Consider the following 18341-nt stretch of genomic DNA (forward strand, 5'->3'; position numbering starts at 1 on the left):
TTGTCAACACGTTGGTTGGAACGAAACACTACGACTTTGCATGTTTCATGAAGCCGTGAACAAACCGGGCTGTCAGTGACAAGATTTAAGTTTGATTCATTCATGCGAGACGCAAAGTTTTTGTGAAAATACGTGGTGAAGCACCCTGGGCAAGTCGTGCTGCCAACGTTGGCACACAGCGTACACAATTGAGCTCCGCGAAGTTTTCTGTGGCCATGCAGGTTAGTGAAATGTTAGTGTCTGTCTCTTTATGTCGAAACTGGCGCTATTTCGCTTGTATATAATATGTGTTGGTGTTTTTGTAGTGTATGAAACCCATAACATTATACGCGGTGTGTCGCATGAGCTCGCAATGTCCTCTTTTATAACTGAATGATATCAGGGCCTTCGTAATGAATAGGTGATACACTGAAGTAAAGCGCCTTACATATTGTCAGAAAAGAGCTGTATGAATCTTGCGAGCGACCATTCAGTCATTCGCGGCTGCGCTCGCTCCGTGGCTATCGTGAACTACGACCAAGTACTGGCCGTGTTGCAGGCTCAATCTTGTCCTCAGCTGACGCATTCCGGCGGAGATTAAACGGGATTGATTGATTGATTGATGGACTATGTGTATGTCTACGTTAGTCGACCCCAGCTGGCGAAATTTGATCGACAGACCCGCTTTCAACGTGGTCCAATTCACCCGTGAGTTGCTTCCATAGTCAGCGCTGTACTGCATGTTTGTTACTTTGTTGACAGGTGGCAGCACACTGCAAGCAAAGCGTTCTCTGAGCCCGAAACGCAGAGAAAGCGAGGCAGCTCTCGTCGGAGGGAATTCTTTAGATTGATTTTTGACAGTGATGTTCAAAGAGACCATTCACCTTGACAACGAGGATTTTTCACTGGACAGTAAAGGCTGTTAAATCACCGATAGCGACAGCGTCGATGGAGATGCTGCAGCAGCGATTCTCTTTAATGTGCTTTGCTGGTTAACCGGCAAGCTTGCTTGCTTGCTGGTACGGCAAGCTTTTTACAATCATAAGTCACTTTGACTGTACTTGATGTACGATAGTGTTGAGATCAAGAAAAAAAGCACAATTTTTTTTATGCGATGTACGTAGCGCAACTTTTGTGGCCGCATGCCAACAAGCTCGACGAGCGGAAGCCAAACCTGCAATCGCGTCCACAAGCCGTGCTGCTGAGTTGCCAAATGAAATTGACCGTTACCGACCGAATGGCTTCGTTGTTCAGAAATTCTTCGACGTTGCGAAAAGCTTGCGTGTTAATTCGTTTCGAGGTGCTCGTCAAACCTGTAACGTCCGAGAGAAGTGAACTGTGCACTCCGCGTTCCTCACCACACGAGTAATGATGACGGAGCAACATGTTTAGAAACCATCATCGCGCTAAACATGCGGTCCTGTGCAGCAACGATGGCGTTACTCGCTGGTGGCCTATTACCGTATATTACCGACTATAAGTCGACATTTTTTTCATAAAATGACCTTCCAACGTTCAGGGGTTGACCTATAATCAGAGTCCACCTATACGCGGAATCGTAAAGTCGACTTATCTGTGGGGTCCGACGAAAGGTCGTCGTCCTCGGATTTCCTGCTATTCGACGCATCGATAACATCAGCCGCAGAGGCAGCGGAGTGGCGGCAACAGCTATCTTACAACGCGCGCGTGCTGCTTCCTGAGCCGGACATTTTTGCGATCTGCCACGACGATCTCGAAACTATTGGCCGCGAGACCGAGCAGAGTCGGCACCTAGCGGCGCGCGGACGAAACACCGTGGTGTGGATGGCTCCTTGCGTCGTCTGCTAGCCACACCGTGTTCACATGTGTGCATACGTCATGCACGTCCTCAGATTACAGCTTATTCCGTTGTGCTAGAACAGTATCAAATGCTTGTACGTATGCCTACACGATATACATAAGCATTTCGCCTTACCAGACTTGTATGCACTCTAATATGTGAGTACATGCACATGTCGGTATGGCGCTAGGTCTAACCATCGTACCGTCCATTCGTCAAAATCATTTCAATGGGGGTGCCACTTTGTCGTTCAAGCACCTCACATAGTGCTGGCGTCGTCCTAAACGAAATAAGAAGCACTAAACGTCGAGATGTGTATGCAGAACTTTAGCGACACCATCTCGTGATGTGTTGGCGATTTGGAAATCCTTGTGATACCGCAAAGCATGAACTAGCGTCTGCAGAGGATGGTTAGCGGTAAAAAAGACCTGAAGCCACGCATTCCTACAGCACTACGCGTATTCACCCAAACAGAAAAACAGAGTGCACAAAGTTCTACTTCATCTAATTACGCAGAAATACAGGCTCTCTTTCTTTGTAGCCGCTAGAGCAAGAAGTAAATACTTCATTGGCTCAGTCGTGCAACACTGTTTATATTGTCGTATAGACAAAACACAATTTAAACACGTGCAAATAAAGCAAGAAAAAACATCGAGCACAGTGCAAAACATGAATGTGACCGAAGGCCAGTAAACCATTTATTGGCACACTGCACTTCTCACGCACGTAATGGGTACGTTAGGCCGGTTTTGTGCACTGATGTGACAATGGAGGGCGTATACATTACCATTAGGCTACAGTCAACGCCCTTTATTCACCGACAATCGACTCAAACCGCCTACGGTGAAACGCCGCTGCGTACATTTGTATACGCGCCGCCGACCGCTTACCCACACAAACACGGTGACGGTGCTGCCACCTATAGCCCGACCTCACCGCGAATAGCGAAACTACGCAAGGCGAAACTACAGAGCGCATTTAAAAATCACCGCCACGCGGCATTATTGCGAACTGCTTGGGAAACATGGCCTCGAAAGCAGCATTTCAAACCTTTGATAGAGGGCGAACGATGCTCTATGAATGAGGAATTTACCTTGTGACGTGCCCTGCAGTTTTTTTTTTTTTCATACAATCAAAACGATTCGTTGACAAACCATCGGCGTCCGTGTGGGCTGGCAACACTTCGCGGGGAACTAAACCACATGACCAGTCAGATGCACTCACAAGCGTCTTCGCGTATTTTTGCACTCACGCCTGTTCGCCATTTCTGCATTTCGCTTCACTTGCGAGCAGTGGTGTGCGCGATTTGCGACGCTGCCAAACGGATGCCAAGATGCCACCGCTGCGCCGGCAACAGTACAGCGCTGCTTTCAAGAGGCAAGCGATCCTATACGCAGAGTCGGAAAGCAACGTTAAAGCAGGGCGCAAGTTTGATGTGTTGGAAAAGTGCGTGAGGGAATAGAGAAAACAAAGGACCAAGATCTTCGCATGCGCCACTACACGCCGTTCCTTTCGCGGACCGAAGTCTGAACGATACCCTGCCGTTGAGGAGGCGGTTCGAGATTGGGTTCACGACCACCGGCACCCGTTCCGACGGCGAGCAGCAGCAGTGGCTCACACGATGGCAATGTCCGTGACTGCGTCCTTCTCTCAAGCGACGACAAGTCGTAAGCAATGTTTCACGGGCAAATAAATGTTTCTTTGCATCACTCCCTCTTCTGAAAAACTTATTGGTGAGCTATGGCCGCAGCATGAGATTGTGTTTGGAGTGAACCTTTCTTTCCCCTGGAAGGGGTTGCAAGTTGGGGGGTCGACATATAATTGGCAATATACGGTACTACGGAAATCTGACAGGCAGGCACGGTACGTATACTTGGAGCGTTCAGTTCGTACATTTTCTGTAGGGCGCACAGGATTTTGTACAGCATCGCTGATGCACGGTACCGGAGTATTTTTGGTCTCATATCTATTTCAGTGTAGTTCATGACCTCATCCGGCAAAAGTGGCACGGGCCATGCGTCCACACGCCCTACCTGTTCCTATGCTAACAAACGGGTTGACCCTCCTCCTGGCACCATCTTGAATCGCACAGCGCGCCACCTATAGTTCGTGGGCATTGCGAATATTAGCCATAGTGGAAAGATTGTCCAACAGCCATCATTTTGACAACAGTAGCCAACAGCAGCCAGTGCTAACCAATGCTGGTGTGTGCAAGTACATACTAAGAAACAGACACTGATCAGTGCTCTTCAATAACTGCAAGGTGGTTAGCAAAGGCATGCTCTCGCATTAGAAAGACAAACAAGACTCAGATGCTCACACACTTTAGCTACACTGTAATATGTTAGTATTCATACCTCCCTAAACAAACTTTTTTATCAGACAGCACCTTTTATCTATTACCAGTTTTATGTCGCATCACCGTTACTCTGTGTGCATGCGATTAGCTGATCTAAGAGTCCTATAATCATTGTGCCCTGGCTGTAATTGTTTACGAGTCCTTATGCTACACCTGCTGCGACAGCAATACGATGCACTATGCAACGCCTTGTCATCTGATCATGGTCATTGCTTTATTAGGATTGCCAGCACACAAGGCAGTTTCAATTCTCTGGTTTCCATGCCATTTCAGCATTTAAACTAAAGCTGCTTCTCATGTTATCTATGTTTTTCTAGGCTTCTTTCTATCTCTGCTTCATATACTTGTGCTATATTTGTGAATTACAAACATTTAAAGGCAGAAGAAACATTACTTAAACACACCATTCTGTATGACTGCAAAGCTGCCATGGTGGAAGGAAACACTTGGGTCTGGGTTCGGTGGTGGATGGAATGCAGGAACTTCAACTTTGTTGAGCACTCTTGATAACATTTCGGCGATCACCTTACGGTCCGTAATGTGCGGAATGCCAAACATCGTGGCACGCAGGTTTGCTGCACTCACAATGTAGTCAATGTGCAGGGCCTGCAATACAATGGGAAGGTAAAATGCTAGTTGTAGGGGTGCCACTAGCATTGTGTTGCTATACAGGCAGTGAGAGCAACTGTGAAAAGAAAAATCGAAGGACTACAGATGCATTCATGGTGTGGTTTGTGCAGCTTAAGAGATGGAGCAAAGAACGCAAGGGTAGAAGATGATCGAGGCCTTTTCACATCCAACCATTAATCTGGCTATTGGACAATAAATCTGAATTCATCAGCCCCTGAGGTGAGCATGGATGATATTGTTATGGGGATCACGAGTGAACAGTTACGAGTCAACAGCAGAGGCAAAAAGTGTGTATGTTACAATATTTACAGTGCGCTGTGGCATGGAATGGACGGAGTGGCTAACAGCATCTCGCCCGGTATGCCACCTCCATCTTTCTCCTTTCGTTGCAAGATGGTCTTTGGCGGTGTGCTCATCCACAGTGCCTCATAAATCACCTTCAATGGACTGAGCGCCGTCAAGGTGTCTCCTAAATTGAGTCAGCACAAGCAGTGTAGTAGGGTTCGAGCCACAACACATGGACGACATCAGTAGCTGGTGTAACAGAATAAGACACACGCTGACGGACGGGAATGATGAGGTAATCAACGTCGTTAACCTTTCGGAGAACTTTGTAGGGTCCTTTGTACCAAGGGAACAGCTTCTCAAACAAGCCTTGGCGTCACAGAAGCCTTGGTGTCCAGAGCAGAACTAGAGATACGGGAGGGCAGTCGACTTGATGCTACAATACGATAACCGGCGGTGACAGTTATCGTAGCCCTGTTTTTGGGAGGCCTGCGATGCACAGAGCCTATTGTGAGCGATTTGGCGAGCTATTCGAGCTCAAGAAATGATGTCCTGAGCATATGCGGTTGGTGCGGAAGGATCAGAAGGAAGGAGCGTCTCAAATGGTAATGCAGGGTTGCGGCCGTACAAAAAAAACCGGCCAGTAGCCAGCAGTGTCATGCCGGGACAAATAGTACACAAAAGTAACAAATAGCAGGGTGGCGTCCCAATCCCAGTGATCAGCAGCAATGTACATTGAAAGCACATCCATAACAGTTCGGCTAACCGTTTGGTAAAACCGTTAGTCTGTGGATGGTAGGCTGTCATAAGCTGATGTTTGGTAGAGCAGCTACGAAGGATTTCGTTGATGACCTTGGCGAGAAAACAGAGGTCACGGTATGTAGAATGCTGGCACGGAGCCCCGTGTCGAAGGATGACATCATTGAGCAGAAAGTCTGCAACGTCTGTAGCACAGCTACTTGACATGGCATGCGTGATGGCATATCTGGTGGCATAGTGGGTGGTGACGACAACCCACTTGTTACCCAAGACGGACATGGGAAAAGGCCCCAGCAAATCAAGGCCGATGCAAAGGAATGGCTCCGGTGGAATGTCAATACGTTATAGAAGGCCAGCCGGTGGAACAGCAGGAGGTTTGCGATGCTGACAGTGCTTGCAGGCAGCTACTCATTCTAAAAAACAGGGCGTGCAAACACGGACATAAGAAATAAGTCAAGACAGTTTCTTGTGCCCATGTTTGCATGCCCTGTCTCTTAGAATGAATACTTACCAACTAGCTCCGCTCTCTGTTATTCTAAGCAGCTACACATCTGTGGTGTCGCGCCTTACCAGGGCGGCGATACTACAATATCGGTGCGTAGAACGATACAAGCCAGGCCACAAGAACAGTTGCCACACACGGTCGTAGGTGTGTGAAACGCCCAGGTGTCCCGCAGTCGAGCATCATGTAGCTGTTGAAGAATGGTGGAATGCAGGTGTCGGGAAATCACTCGCAAGAATTTTGGACATCAGGTCTCATGTTGCGGCAATACAGAATGCCACTGCCTAGGAAATAATGGTGGTGAGAAGGGTCAAAACGTCCAGAGGAAAGTTCCTAAATGGTCTTCCTTAAGGTCTCATCCTGACGGTGCTCGGTACCGATGTCTTGCAGATCAGATATGGCGAGTACGCAAGAATAATTTTCATGGTCAGCGAGGCCAGCGGGTTCCATCGGATCACGCAAGTGACAATAAGCATCTAGATGTAGCCTGCCAGATTTGTAGATTACATCGAAGGAATACCCCTTAAGCCATAAAGCCCAGCGACCAAGGCAACCATAGGGGTTCTTTAGCAATGACAGCCAACAGAGAGCATGGTGCATGGCGGTCGGTAACAATGGAGAATGTGTGACCATACAAGTATGGGTGAAATTTTGCGACAGCCCACTAGCAACTGTTCGAACTTCAGTAGTTGCTGATGGGGCGAATTGGGCCTGTACAAGTGGCGAAATCAGCAAGTTGCTGAGTGGTGAGAATGCAGCCGTTTGGGTTTCGCACCATGAAAAGGGCACGTCCTTCTTTAGAAGGTCGGTTAAGGGTTGGGCGATTGTGGTGAAATTGCACATAAAATGTCGAAAGTAGGAGCATAATTTCACAAAGCTCTCAACATTGTCAGCAGAACATGACACATTGAGGTCCTTGACAGTGCTAGCCTTGTCAGGGTCAGGTTGTACACCTGTAGCATTTACAAAATAACCAAGCAGAGTGATTTGTTGTCGACCAAAGTTGCACTTTTGGGAGTTTAGCTGGAGACTCGCTCAACAAGACAGCTAAAATTGCCGGCATACGAGCAAGATGACTTTCAAACGTTAATGAAAACACAATGACGTCGTTTAGGTAACAGACAGATGGACTCTTAATGCGATAGCGTTAAAGAGCTCATTCGGCAGAAATTTCTGTGTCGATGTCGGTGTCTTTTGGTTGTGAGCGAAAAAGCAGCGATGGCCGTGAGCGAAAATTTGAAGTAGATGCAGATAAAGATGGGAGCCGGAGAGCATTTGCACTTTGGCTTTCCTTGCAGCACAGTTTAGGTCTCCACCAAGAAGCAAAGGCAGGCTAGCGATTGGGAAAGTGCTAGTGTGTGCGTGTGTGTGTGTGTGCGTGTACGAATGCGTGCGCACGTGCGTGCTGTTATCACTATTGCGTTCAACTCGGGCGAAGCTTAAGGGTCCTCCAATTTTTTGTAGCCATGAAGAAGGTAGTCCATCATGCGTTCAAAGGTTGCCGGTGCATTGCACAGTCTAAAAGACATACCCTCGAACTGATAGAGGCCATCCAGTGTGACAAAGGCAGTTTTTCTCCTTGTACAAGTCGTCAACATAAATCTGCCGGTGACCTGAGCATAGGTCTATGGATGAGAAGTATCATGCTCTATGAAGACAGTCAAGGGCGTCATCAACCTGAGGCAGCGGATGTACGTTTTTGTGTGTTACCCTGTTCAAAGCATGATAGTCAATGCAAAATCTCCAGCTGCCATCTTTCTTTTTGACCAAGACGACAGATGACAGCCACAGACTTGAGGAGGCCTCCATGATGCCTTTGGAGAGCATCTCATCGACTTCTCATTGTATGAGCTGGCATTCGGAATGCGACACACGATACGGTCGGCGTCTGGCAGGATTAGCACCGCTGGCATGTATTTGATGACTCACTAGTGACGTTTGACCTAAAGGGCAGTCATTGAAGTCGAGGATATCCCTAAGGGCCGCAAGAAGCTGGTGGAGTCCCACAGCTTGACAGGATGGAAGGTCAGGGGCAATCATCTTCTTGATTTTGTCGGGGCACAACTGGTGGGGACAGTTGCAATAAAGGACAAACATCAGCGTCTAATGCCATGATGTCACATGCACCAAGCGCTAACACATTTGCGAGTGAGATGCCTTGCGGGAGAGCTTGGGTTGAGTTACCAAAGTTGAGGAACGGAAAATGTGTGTGATTGTTGACTACAGTCATGAGTATATGTGGCACGGCAACACTGTGGACCAACAGCATGTCAACTAATGGTGACACCATGTAGTAGCCGTCAGAAAGAGGTGCTGATGTCGACAAATGCAGCGACTTGCAGTAACAGCCCAAGATAATCGACTGAGCACAAACAGAGACGGTGATGGTGGAACGTCAGCAAGTCAAGGAAGTTCACTATGAACACCGGTTGCACAGTCAATGAGGGGAGCATGGGTTGACAAGAAGTCAAATCCGAGAATCAGGTCGTTGGGGTACTGCTCAAGAACAGCACACAAAACAGATGTGTAGGGATGGGCGAATATTCGAACGAATATTACAGTATTCGAATTCGCTTCGATACGAATTTATATTATTCGAAATTTCGAAGTATTCGAAATGAACGAATATATGTATGTTTAACCGCACATAACCCCCTGTAAAGGTGGTTTCACTGCAGCGTCAGGTTGCTGTACCGTGAAACCACCTTTACAGGAGAAATCTGCACTGCCGCGAAGCCACACTTCAAGGTTAAGTGTACATTTTTTTTTAAGTTTAAATCGTGTTATATGGGCTTATATGCGCTAAGTATAGTAATTTTTAAATTGTAACATATTGTACCACTTCTAACCTGCAACCTACTGCTATTCAAATCTTGATACTGTTCAAGGTTGCTTCCACTTCATTTCAAACCAAAAAAGTGACATTCGCTCATACCTAGTTCCAATTCTTAAAAATATTGTGCAAGGGTCATGACAAAAACACTCATTTTTAATAATAATATGCGCTATATACTATTCGAACTATTCGATTCGAAATTATTCGACCAAATCACTATTCGCTTCGGATTCGCTTCGAACCTCAAATTTGCTATTCGCCCATCCCTACAGATGTGTGGTGACCGGCAAAGGTGATGCGTGCTGTGCACATTCCTATGACTGCTGAACTTCTTCCTTCAGCAACACAAATAATACCAGTAGCGGGAGGAGTAAGTAAGTATTTCCCTCAGTCGACGACAAGGACGAGTGCTCATGACAGAGATATGGGGCCCACTATCAAAAAATGCAGAAACGGCTAAGCTGTCTATGTCAATCAAGTTTCATCAGGTCGGCAGTACCAGAAGAGGATTTGAAGTGGAAGTCGAAGATGCAGCATTATCTCTGAGCACATCTATTAGTTTTGCTGTCGAAGGTTGAGCGGCGAAGTTGGACGTTGTCGCAGAGGGGACGGAAAGGATGGGTGACATGCTGGCAGCGAATGGGACTTGGGACTGGTGACCTCGGGGCGATGGCAAGTGGCTCTGTGGCATACAGGTGGCGTCAGCATTGTACGGCTCAAAAGGCTGAAAACAGCGGTAGTTATTCTCAATGTTGCGCAGCTCAGGAGGCTGGAAACAGCAGTAGTTGTAGGCATGGTTGGCACTGGCATACTGAGTTGTTAACGGCAAAGACTAACAGTTGTTGCAATAACACGCGACGTGACCTAAACGGCAGCAGTTGAAACGAATTGGTCGACCACCTTCCGTCCGCCATTAAGCCAGATTATGTGAACGTGGATAAAACCATTCTTCCTGGGGCAGCAATTTTGGGTGAGGCAGTGACCTTGAAGGAAAGTCAGTTCTCCGAGACTGAGCAACGGCACAGACAGTGAAGCCCCAATTGCCAAGTTCCTCCTGCACAATAGACTGGACCAGGGAAACTGAGGGCACATAGAAAAACACCGTGGCTGTTGTTGGGAAGAGCAGGAGTAACTGCATCGATTTCCAACGAACAATCCGTGTTAGTTCTGACAGCGGCGACAACTACAGATGAGAGATCACTCCGTCTTCGCATGAGGACGTTGTAGCAGTGTTTGGCAGCTGAGTGAATGACTTCGGAACGCACTGGCTTTTGGCCTGCTCAGAACGCCGGCATTCCTCAATAATTTCGTCAATGGTCACAGAATTATGGCACAGTAATAGGTTGAACGTGTCATCTGCTATTCGCTTCAGCGTGTGACCAACCTTGTCCGACTCCAGCATGTCATTGCTGGCTCTACGACAAAGAGCCAGCATATCCTGAATATATGATATGTATGGTTCAGTGGATGTCTGAGCAGGGATCGATAGCTTTTTCTTTGGGTCTGCCTTTCAACCCATGGGCTTCCCAAGAAACTCAAGTTTTTTTGCTTGAAAGTGTCCCAGCTTCCAAACTCCTCCTCGTGGTTCTCGAACCACACCTTTGCTGTGCCTTTTAAATAAAATAGCATGTTGGCCAGCATGAGCGTCTGGTCGTAACAATTTATTTCCTTGATGTGTTCGTAGTCAGCAATCCAATATTCGACGTCGACTTCATTCCTACTGCAGAACGTCCCGGGTCTTTCGGATGCGTAAGGACAATCACTGACGTCGTCATGACTGGTGTAGGCGCTGTCGCAGCTGGTGAAGGCGTTATTGTGGTCAGTGCAGGCGTGGTCGCAGCCTCAGTCTCGTCTTCCATCATGGAAACTCCGAGTCGACGACCACTTTGGAGCTCTGTTGTACAGTGCTACCCTGCACCTCCGCCAAATTGTTACGGGGATCACGAATGGACAGTAAAGGCAAAAAGCTAGTATATTCCAATATTTACAATGCTCTGTGGTATGGAATAGATGGAATGACTGACAGCATCTCATGCGGCATGCCACCATTTTTCTCCTTTCACTGCAAGATGGTCTTCGGTGGCGTGCTCACCCACTATGCCTCCTAAGAATATGTATTTCATGTTTTTGTGCCCAGACGTAAGTCACTTCTGGAAGTCTTCACACATTATTATTTAGGCCTGGATTCTTTCTTCTTGTTTTCCCAAGATAAAATTTGAGAGGATTAGCTTATTCCTTTCTCGTCCATCGATCATCTTTTTCATGAGCGTTGCACAAACCACATCATTAATGTAAGGTGGCAAATTGGGCTAGTTGGAACATACTCAACATGTTCAGCGCAAAAAAGGAACACGAGAACACAAGGAAGTGCACGACACAAGCGCTCATTAATGGACACTAACAAGCTCGGTTTTCTGTATCATCACAGATGTGGCATACACATACACTGTGCAAACACAAATAGTACACACACAGAAACACAGAAACGCTCGAGTGACTTATATTCTCTTACATTTTCAGGGTCAAACTCAATGGGGTGAGGGCAGCGTTTCAGGCCAGACCAGAATGGCATACCAGATTTTGTCTCCTGCGAGGAATAGTAGTAAAGCCCACTGGTTAATTCATAACCAACATCAATATCGGTCAAGAGAGAAATGCAAGAGCTCATAGTGGACACTAACGGAGAATTATATGAAATGTTCCAGTCTATCTTTCGCAGCTTCCAAAGCCCTATGTTCCTCTAAACCTAATGTGACCAAGTCACCAACTGCATCAGCTTCCAACTTTCTACGTTTCTCTAAACCTACCGCGACCAACTCATCAATTGCTTGAGCTTTCTATTATCGCCATGGTAGCCAAATATCAATGGAGGTGAAATGCAAAAAACACCTGCGTGCTTAAATTTAAGTACTTGTTAAAGGACCCCATGTGGTCGCAACTAATCCCAAGTCCCCCACTACGGCGTCCCTCAGTCATATCTTGGTTTTGGCACGTAAAACCTCAGCAATTATAATTAACCCCATCATAAACTTTACAGCAGTTAGTGCGCGGCAAAGTTCACCAAAATGAGCCTTTTTACGTTTAAAGGGGTACTGACGCAAAAATTTTGGCCTCGCGTTTTTCTGCTGCAATGTGTTGCTGGGGGCCTGTTAGTCATAACACGGCACATTGTTTGCTGCAGCGCATGACAGATAATTAATTACAGGCTCCTCATTACTGACCAGTGTCAGTTTCGGTTTCAGAAACGACAAGCCTCCATGTGCAACTATCACCACTTAGCAGGTGCAGCGCTCAATCACGTCAGCACACTGAACTGTGACGAACTTTCGCACGGTTCGCGAGCAGCCGCCGAGAAGTAGGCTGCTGGAGCAAACGTGGCAAAAAAACATGGCAGCTATGACGTCATCATAACTTGTTGCAGCGTGGTCTAAGCTACGTTGGTATTTTGCAGATGATATACCCATGTTCACCGGAATCGATCCCGCAGACTATCTCGCCTGTGAAATATTCTGTCAGTACCCCTTTAAGTGCATTGAAGTCCCAAGATGTATTGTCGAATATTAAGATTACAGTAGACTCCCGTTAAGACGAACTCGAAGGGGCCGCGGTCATCTGTTCGTCTTATCAGGAGTTCGGCTTATCAGAAGTGCCCCTAAAAAGAGACATGGTAACATGCCAAGTGCATCCAAATATGTTACTTGAAAACACTGAATGGAGTAGGCCTACAATGGCGGCAAAAAGACATGAAAAAGCATTTATTTGGCTCATCTAGATAAAAACTATGCCTTCAAGGAGAGTACTTACACGAATCGTACGAGCACCTGATTTCGCGGGTTCAAAAATAAAAAAAAATTCATGTACATACTGCTACCACATTTTAATGATAAAACTGTAGCACGCTCCTATGTTGACGATGACAAAACAAGAGAGAGAGAGAAGCACAATTTTCCTTCAAAGAATGTAAAATTTATTGTCCTGGCAGTTCGTTTTCTTCTGTGAGCCTGTTTTGCTAGCTCTAAGATCACTTCTGGATGGGCCTCGGTCGCGTGCTGTTGCCTTGACAAAGTCATTATACGCTGAGTTGCTTAAGAAAGTCTGCAAGGTTTTCTTTGAGGTCCAGATATTTTGCCGTTTTCGGCCCGTAGTAACTTTTCCTGAACGACGGGCAGCTGAAGATATCCCATCGGGCTACTCACGGTCACAAGCCTCGCCACGAAAAAGACACAACGCAGCTATATTCACTGTGCAAAATAGCCTTCTCTTGTCGTGCGCTTCCATAATCAAAATGGCTGATCACAATTTGCACTTCACTGGGAACAGATACAATGCACACAGGCCCTATGCGAACCAACGCGAATTGACCACAAAATACATGTGCTCGGCCGCCATTGTGTGATGGCGATGACAATGCACCTGACCCTTCTGACGGGAGTGCGCCGCGATCGTACTTTTGGTTTCGTACTCGATTGTAATGCACAGACCATTTTTGTTCCTGTTGTCGCTTTCTTTTTTTTTGCCCACTCCCCTTGCGTTTGCCCCTCTGACCACAGCCGAGAGGCCCCAAGCTCTTGTGTTCTTCTGTTCTCCTTTGTACTCCAGCTGGGAAACTGAAGAACGGGAGGGGCTTGGGGGTCCAAGTTGTAAATCCCCCTACTCTTTTTGTTGCTTTCTTTGCCGATAAAGCCCGCACCTCCCCCACCCACAGGCTGGGTGTGAGGGGGATGCCGGCTTTATCCGCTGACCGGTCTTTTTCCTTTATCTCGCGCCCTCCGCGTCGCGATTTGCTTCGCGTCTTTGCTCCCGAAAGCGCTTTTTTTTTCTTTTGTGCTTTTTCTCGGTCGCCTGAATGCCCAACCAAGACTGCAGTGTTCGTTTCGCAGAATCGCCAGCGTTGTTGACCACCGCGAGAGTTCGTCTTAACAGAAGAATACACTTGGGCGGTTCGTCTTAAGCGAATTTTTTTTGCATTGAGTCTATGGGGAACCAAACAACCGGTCCTGTGTTGTTCGGCATAAGCGAGAATTCGTCTTAACCGAGTTCGTCTTAACGGGAGTTCACTGTATAACGGTTCGTAAACATTACATTGGCATTTCTATTCAGCCACACATTCTTGCTTACAGAGCTTTCCTCGAATCGACACCAGCACTGGCACGCTAACTATAAAAAAAAAAATCACCCCGTGTATCGATCTAAGCTGTGTAATCATTCGTCCTCAGTATCCTTTCTGCATATACAGTAGACTCTCATTAAATGGAACCTGCAGGGACCAGGAAAATATGCTCAGTTTACCAGGCGTTCTGTTTACTGAGAGATGAAAAGGGTGCAGAATACAAGTATGAAACCAATCTTGTGAGAGGCAGTTGTTCCATTTATGCAGCAGTTCCATTTAACAAATTTCCGTTTACTGAGACTATACTGTACATGGTGCCCGATGTCTTCATCTATGTAGTTCACTTGCACTGCCCGATAAATGTGAGCTCTTACGTAATTTTTGGGGAAAATACGAAGAAGCTGCTCTATCTTTCCCTTGTACTGCTCCTCGAAACACATATGGGCAAAGGCAACGCAGTCGTCGAAGTCTGTCGCCCGGTAATCGAGAATCATCTTCTTCATTTCCTCCAGCTTCACCACCTGCATCAAAATTGAACACGATAACCCTATTTACTCATCTTGCGCCCAATGCACATGTTGTTTATGAACAATCGTTTGCACTCACTACAAAAAAATGCTGCCACAATGCCGGACAATTTCTAAAAAATTTGAGACAGCAACAAAAATGAAAAAAAAAAAAACAGTTTCTTACCTTTTCTATGAGTTCTGGCTTCTCCAAGACGTTCGGCCGAAACTTGGGGTCACTGCAATGGTCAGTCAATAAAAATTTCAGTTCATTTAATCTATTCTGCGCAATGCAATCATGACAACAGCTGCAAGACTTAGATGAAACCAAAATGAATGTGCTGTGTCGCAGGATAATGAAAGCATAAAAAAAAAAAAATAAGGCCACAGTGATGAGATAGTCCGAACGCAACAACATGCACCTGTGCCAAATGTATGCTGATAAGTACATTACCTAGGCCAGTGCTTCCCAGATCTACTGCTCTAAGCAATCAGTTTGACCTCTAGAGGCAGGGCTGGGCAAAGATACTTTGAAATTGTATCACGATACGATACAAGACATTCGGACAACAAGTATTTGAGGAACAGATACAAAATACATTCGATACATTAGCAACTTTGTTATTATAGACTTATATAATGTAACAGCAAACGTGTATGCACAGAGACGTTTGCTCAAAAATTTCGTAACTGCAAACAACTTCATTTAATTTAATAAAATATGTGTTAGTACCCTAAAAGTTCTGTCCATGCTTTCTGAAAGTATATTAGTAGTTTAATACCGAAACAACTTATTAGGATCAGTTTAGCTGCTTAACATGACAGATCTTTATACACTGCGCCGTCAGTGGTTTTTGCGGGTCACTTTTGTAATTGATGGGTGTCACTGCTCCACTTGCTGACCAGCTAGCGAGTTGCCATCTACTTAAAAGAACGTCCATAAGAAGCCTTTACACGATGGTGCAAATATTGCTGTGCAGTCTTACCTTGTCCCTAAATGTACTACCGCTTTCGCAATACCGGATCACGTGTCAGCTAAAGCAGCAAGAACACTGGAAGCGATATTTTTTTTTTTTTCACACATCTTGTGCACATGGTCGACATAAAACTGCAATGACTTTTCATATTCTACTTATCTGCTGGCATCAGCGGCATAGCCAAGGGGGAGGTTTGGGGGAGGGAGGGTTCAACCTCCACCCCTGCAAAAATTTGCAATTTTGCTTGCATATATATACATGCACACATACAAATGCACGCACGAACATACTTAAAGTATAGTTGAACCCCCCGAAAAAATTTCTGGCAACGCCCTTGGCTGGCGTAAAGCATTAGTGACCAACATGTTCACTAACATGCAATCTTTTAACATTTCTTCTCAGATAGTACTTGTGTTGCCCAGAAACGTCTCAGATGTATTGTTGCTACATAGAGTGTCACAGGATGCCAATGCTATTCACACTATTGCCACTTATAGGTCAGATTAGTTGGTTTTGTAACAGTAAAAGAATTTCACAACGACCTAAAATTAAAAAAACAAACAAAACGAATATATCTGAGTGAGTGAGGTAGTTCCGTAGCAAGGTAGTTCCAAAGCAAACAATCACAGTGAATAAGTATACAGGTTGTTTCATGCAACTAGAACCAAATATTGAAAAAAGGTTGTAACTGCAACTGAACGAAACCAACAACATATGGTTTACTGTCATGTGGCGCTCGTTATGGCATTTTTTTTACTACAGTAAAACCTCGTTATAACGAAGTTGAAGGGGGAGTCGTAATTACTTCGTTATAACCATTAGTTCGTTATAGCCAATATCCATTTCTACCGACAATTAGCACGCAAGAGAGGATGTACTGACCACCAAATCCCACAGCAGCCCGCCACGCAAACGAAAAACGGCCGTCGCACGGAGAAAAACTATCAAAAGAAAGAAAAAAGAGAGAACAGCAAAGAACTGCTACTTTATTCACGCCAAACTCGGCACACCAGCTGGCGGCTCACTTAGCAGAAAAATAGTCCTTAATAGACTTCTGCCGTGTCTTCCTCAGACGGATGATGGCTTTTTCGGCCGCTGCCGCTATGTCGAGTCCGTCCTCGCCGTCATCGTGAGCGCCGAAGAAGCGGCGCAGCAGGTCTGCCGCATCCAGCGCTTGCGCGGACGTCGGAACATCGGGTTCACCAACTCCGGGCTGTCGTCGACACATTCGTCACTGTCGTCATTCACCACCCCTGTAATCGCGCGCACAATTTCAGCCTCTGTCAGCTCTTCGGTTGTCACCGCGTCAGCATCGGCACCGACGTACGTGCAGAAGGTGTCGCAGTCGGGCACAACTCCGGCGTCAAGGAGAGCGTCCCACGACGCCAGGTCTTGGTCACCCGCGGCAGCCTCAGTGGCGGCAGCACCGATATCTTCGCTGTCACCGCCGCTGTTGACGCCAAATGAGGCATGCCGGAAGCAGTTGGCGATCGTGCTTGCTGTTCAGACATCCAAGCAGCCTGTAGCATCTCGATCGCCATGTAGAGGTCGATTGTAGTCTCGCGCTTCGATTACACGCTTGCGGTACCGTGCTCAACGCTACGCCGAAATCTTCGGCAACTTTTCTTCTTGACGCCGGACTCAACGGCTTTCAACATAGCCGCCTTCTGCACGATTGTAATCGTTTTGCGCTTTCGTTTGCCGTTGCCGTCGTCCATCTCCTGTCTAGCGGCGGGAACCGAGAGAGACGCTGTTCTGATGCACACGCAGCGAACGACAAGCAACAAGGCCCGCGCCCACGCCGCGCGGTCGCCGCGTCGCCGTCCCTGGTCCCGCCGCCCACGCGCGCAACAGGAGAGCGGGCGGGTCCACGAGTTCCGCGGGAGAGGGGAGGCCGGGTGACGTGCGCGGGTGGGTCCACGAGTTTCAGTGGAAGGGGAGGCAGGCAGACGCGCACCCTCGCGCGTGTTGGCAGGCGGCTCTCGGGAGCGCGAGGCGCGAGTTTTGAATTACCGCATCCGTGATGGGACGTAAACCGTCGCGCGCTATAAGACATTGACTTGCCGGCTACCAGAATGGTCAGTAAATGCTCGATAGGGAAAAAAAAAAGGTTCGTTATATCCATTGCGAGGAAATTTTAGCTTCGTTAAAACGAGGTTTTAAATACATGGGCGTCTACGGGAATTTCAAGGGGAATTACGATTGCTTCGTTATATCCATTAGTTCGTTATATCCCGCTTCGTTATAACGAGCTTCTACTGTATACGCTTCAATGGTTCATTAACTAAGGTCAATTCTGCTATATTTTTAATATTCACTTTAGGGCCAAGTGCATTTTGTTACGTCGTAGATGGCATTATAAAACGACCGATCAAATTTTTTTATGGCTACGTACATGCTGCACGGTAAATTTTTCCGGCTCTTAAAGAAAGCCCAAGAAATATGAAATAAAGCCACACGACTGCGCTCGTGCACTACCGTACTGCAGCACTCTCAAACGTGCTTTGAGCGAAACAAACGAAGCGCGGACCATCAGCCTGCCGCTTCTCAGGACAATGGCGTTTTTTTATCACGTGCAG

At 46.8% G+C, this 18341-nt stretch overlaps 1 protein-coding gene across 1 annotated transcript in view; it reads right to left on the reverse strand.

Annotated features, from left to right (window-relative positions):
* The window catches only part of LOC119383932 (ubiquitin-like modifier-activating enzyme 1), a 233146-nt gene that overhangs the window by 27089 nt on the left and 187716 nt on the right, over window positions 1–18341 (reverse strand). Inside the window, exons 17-20 of the mRNA XM_049413008.1 lie at window positions 14973–15024; window positions 14654–14791; window positions 11682–11756; window positions 4562–4763 (exon numbers count right to left, since the gene is read on the reverse strand). Coding sequence (XP_049268965.1) covers window positions 4562–4763; window positions 11682–11756; window positions 14654–14791; window positions 14973–15024 — 467 coding nt within the window. The remainder of the gene's footprint in view (window positions 1–4561; window positions 4764–11681; window positions 11757–14653; window positions 14792–14972; window positions 15025–18341) is intronic.

This window comes from Rhipicephalus sanguineus, chromosome 2, assembly GCF_013339695.2.
Source record: "Rhipicephalus sanguineus isolate Rsan-2018 chromosome 2, BIME_Rsan_1.4, whole genome shotgun sequence".
Lineage (NCBI taxonomy): Eukaryota > Metazoa > Arthropoda > Arachnida > Ixodida > Ixodidae > Rhipicephalus > Rhipicephalus sanguineus.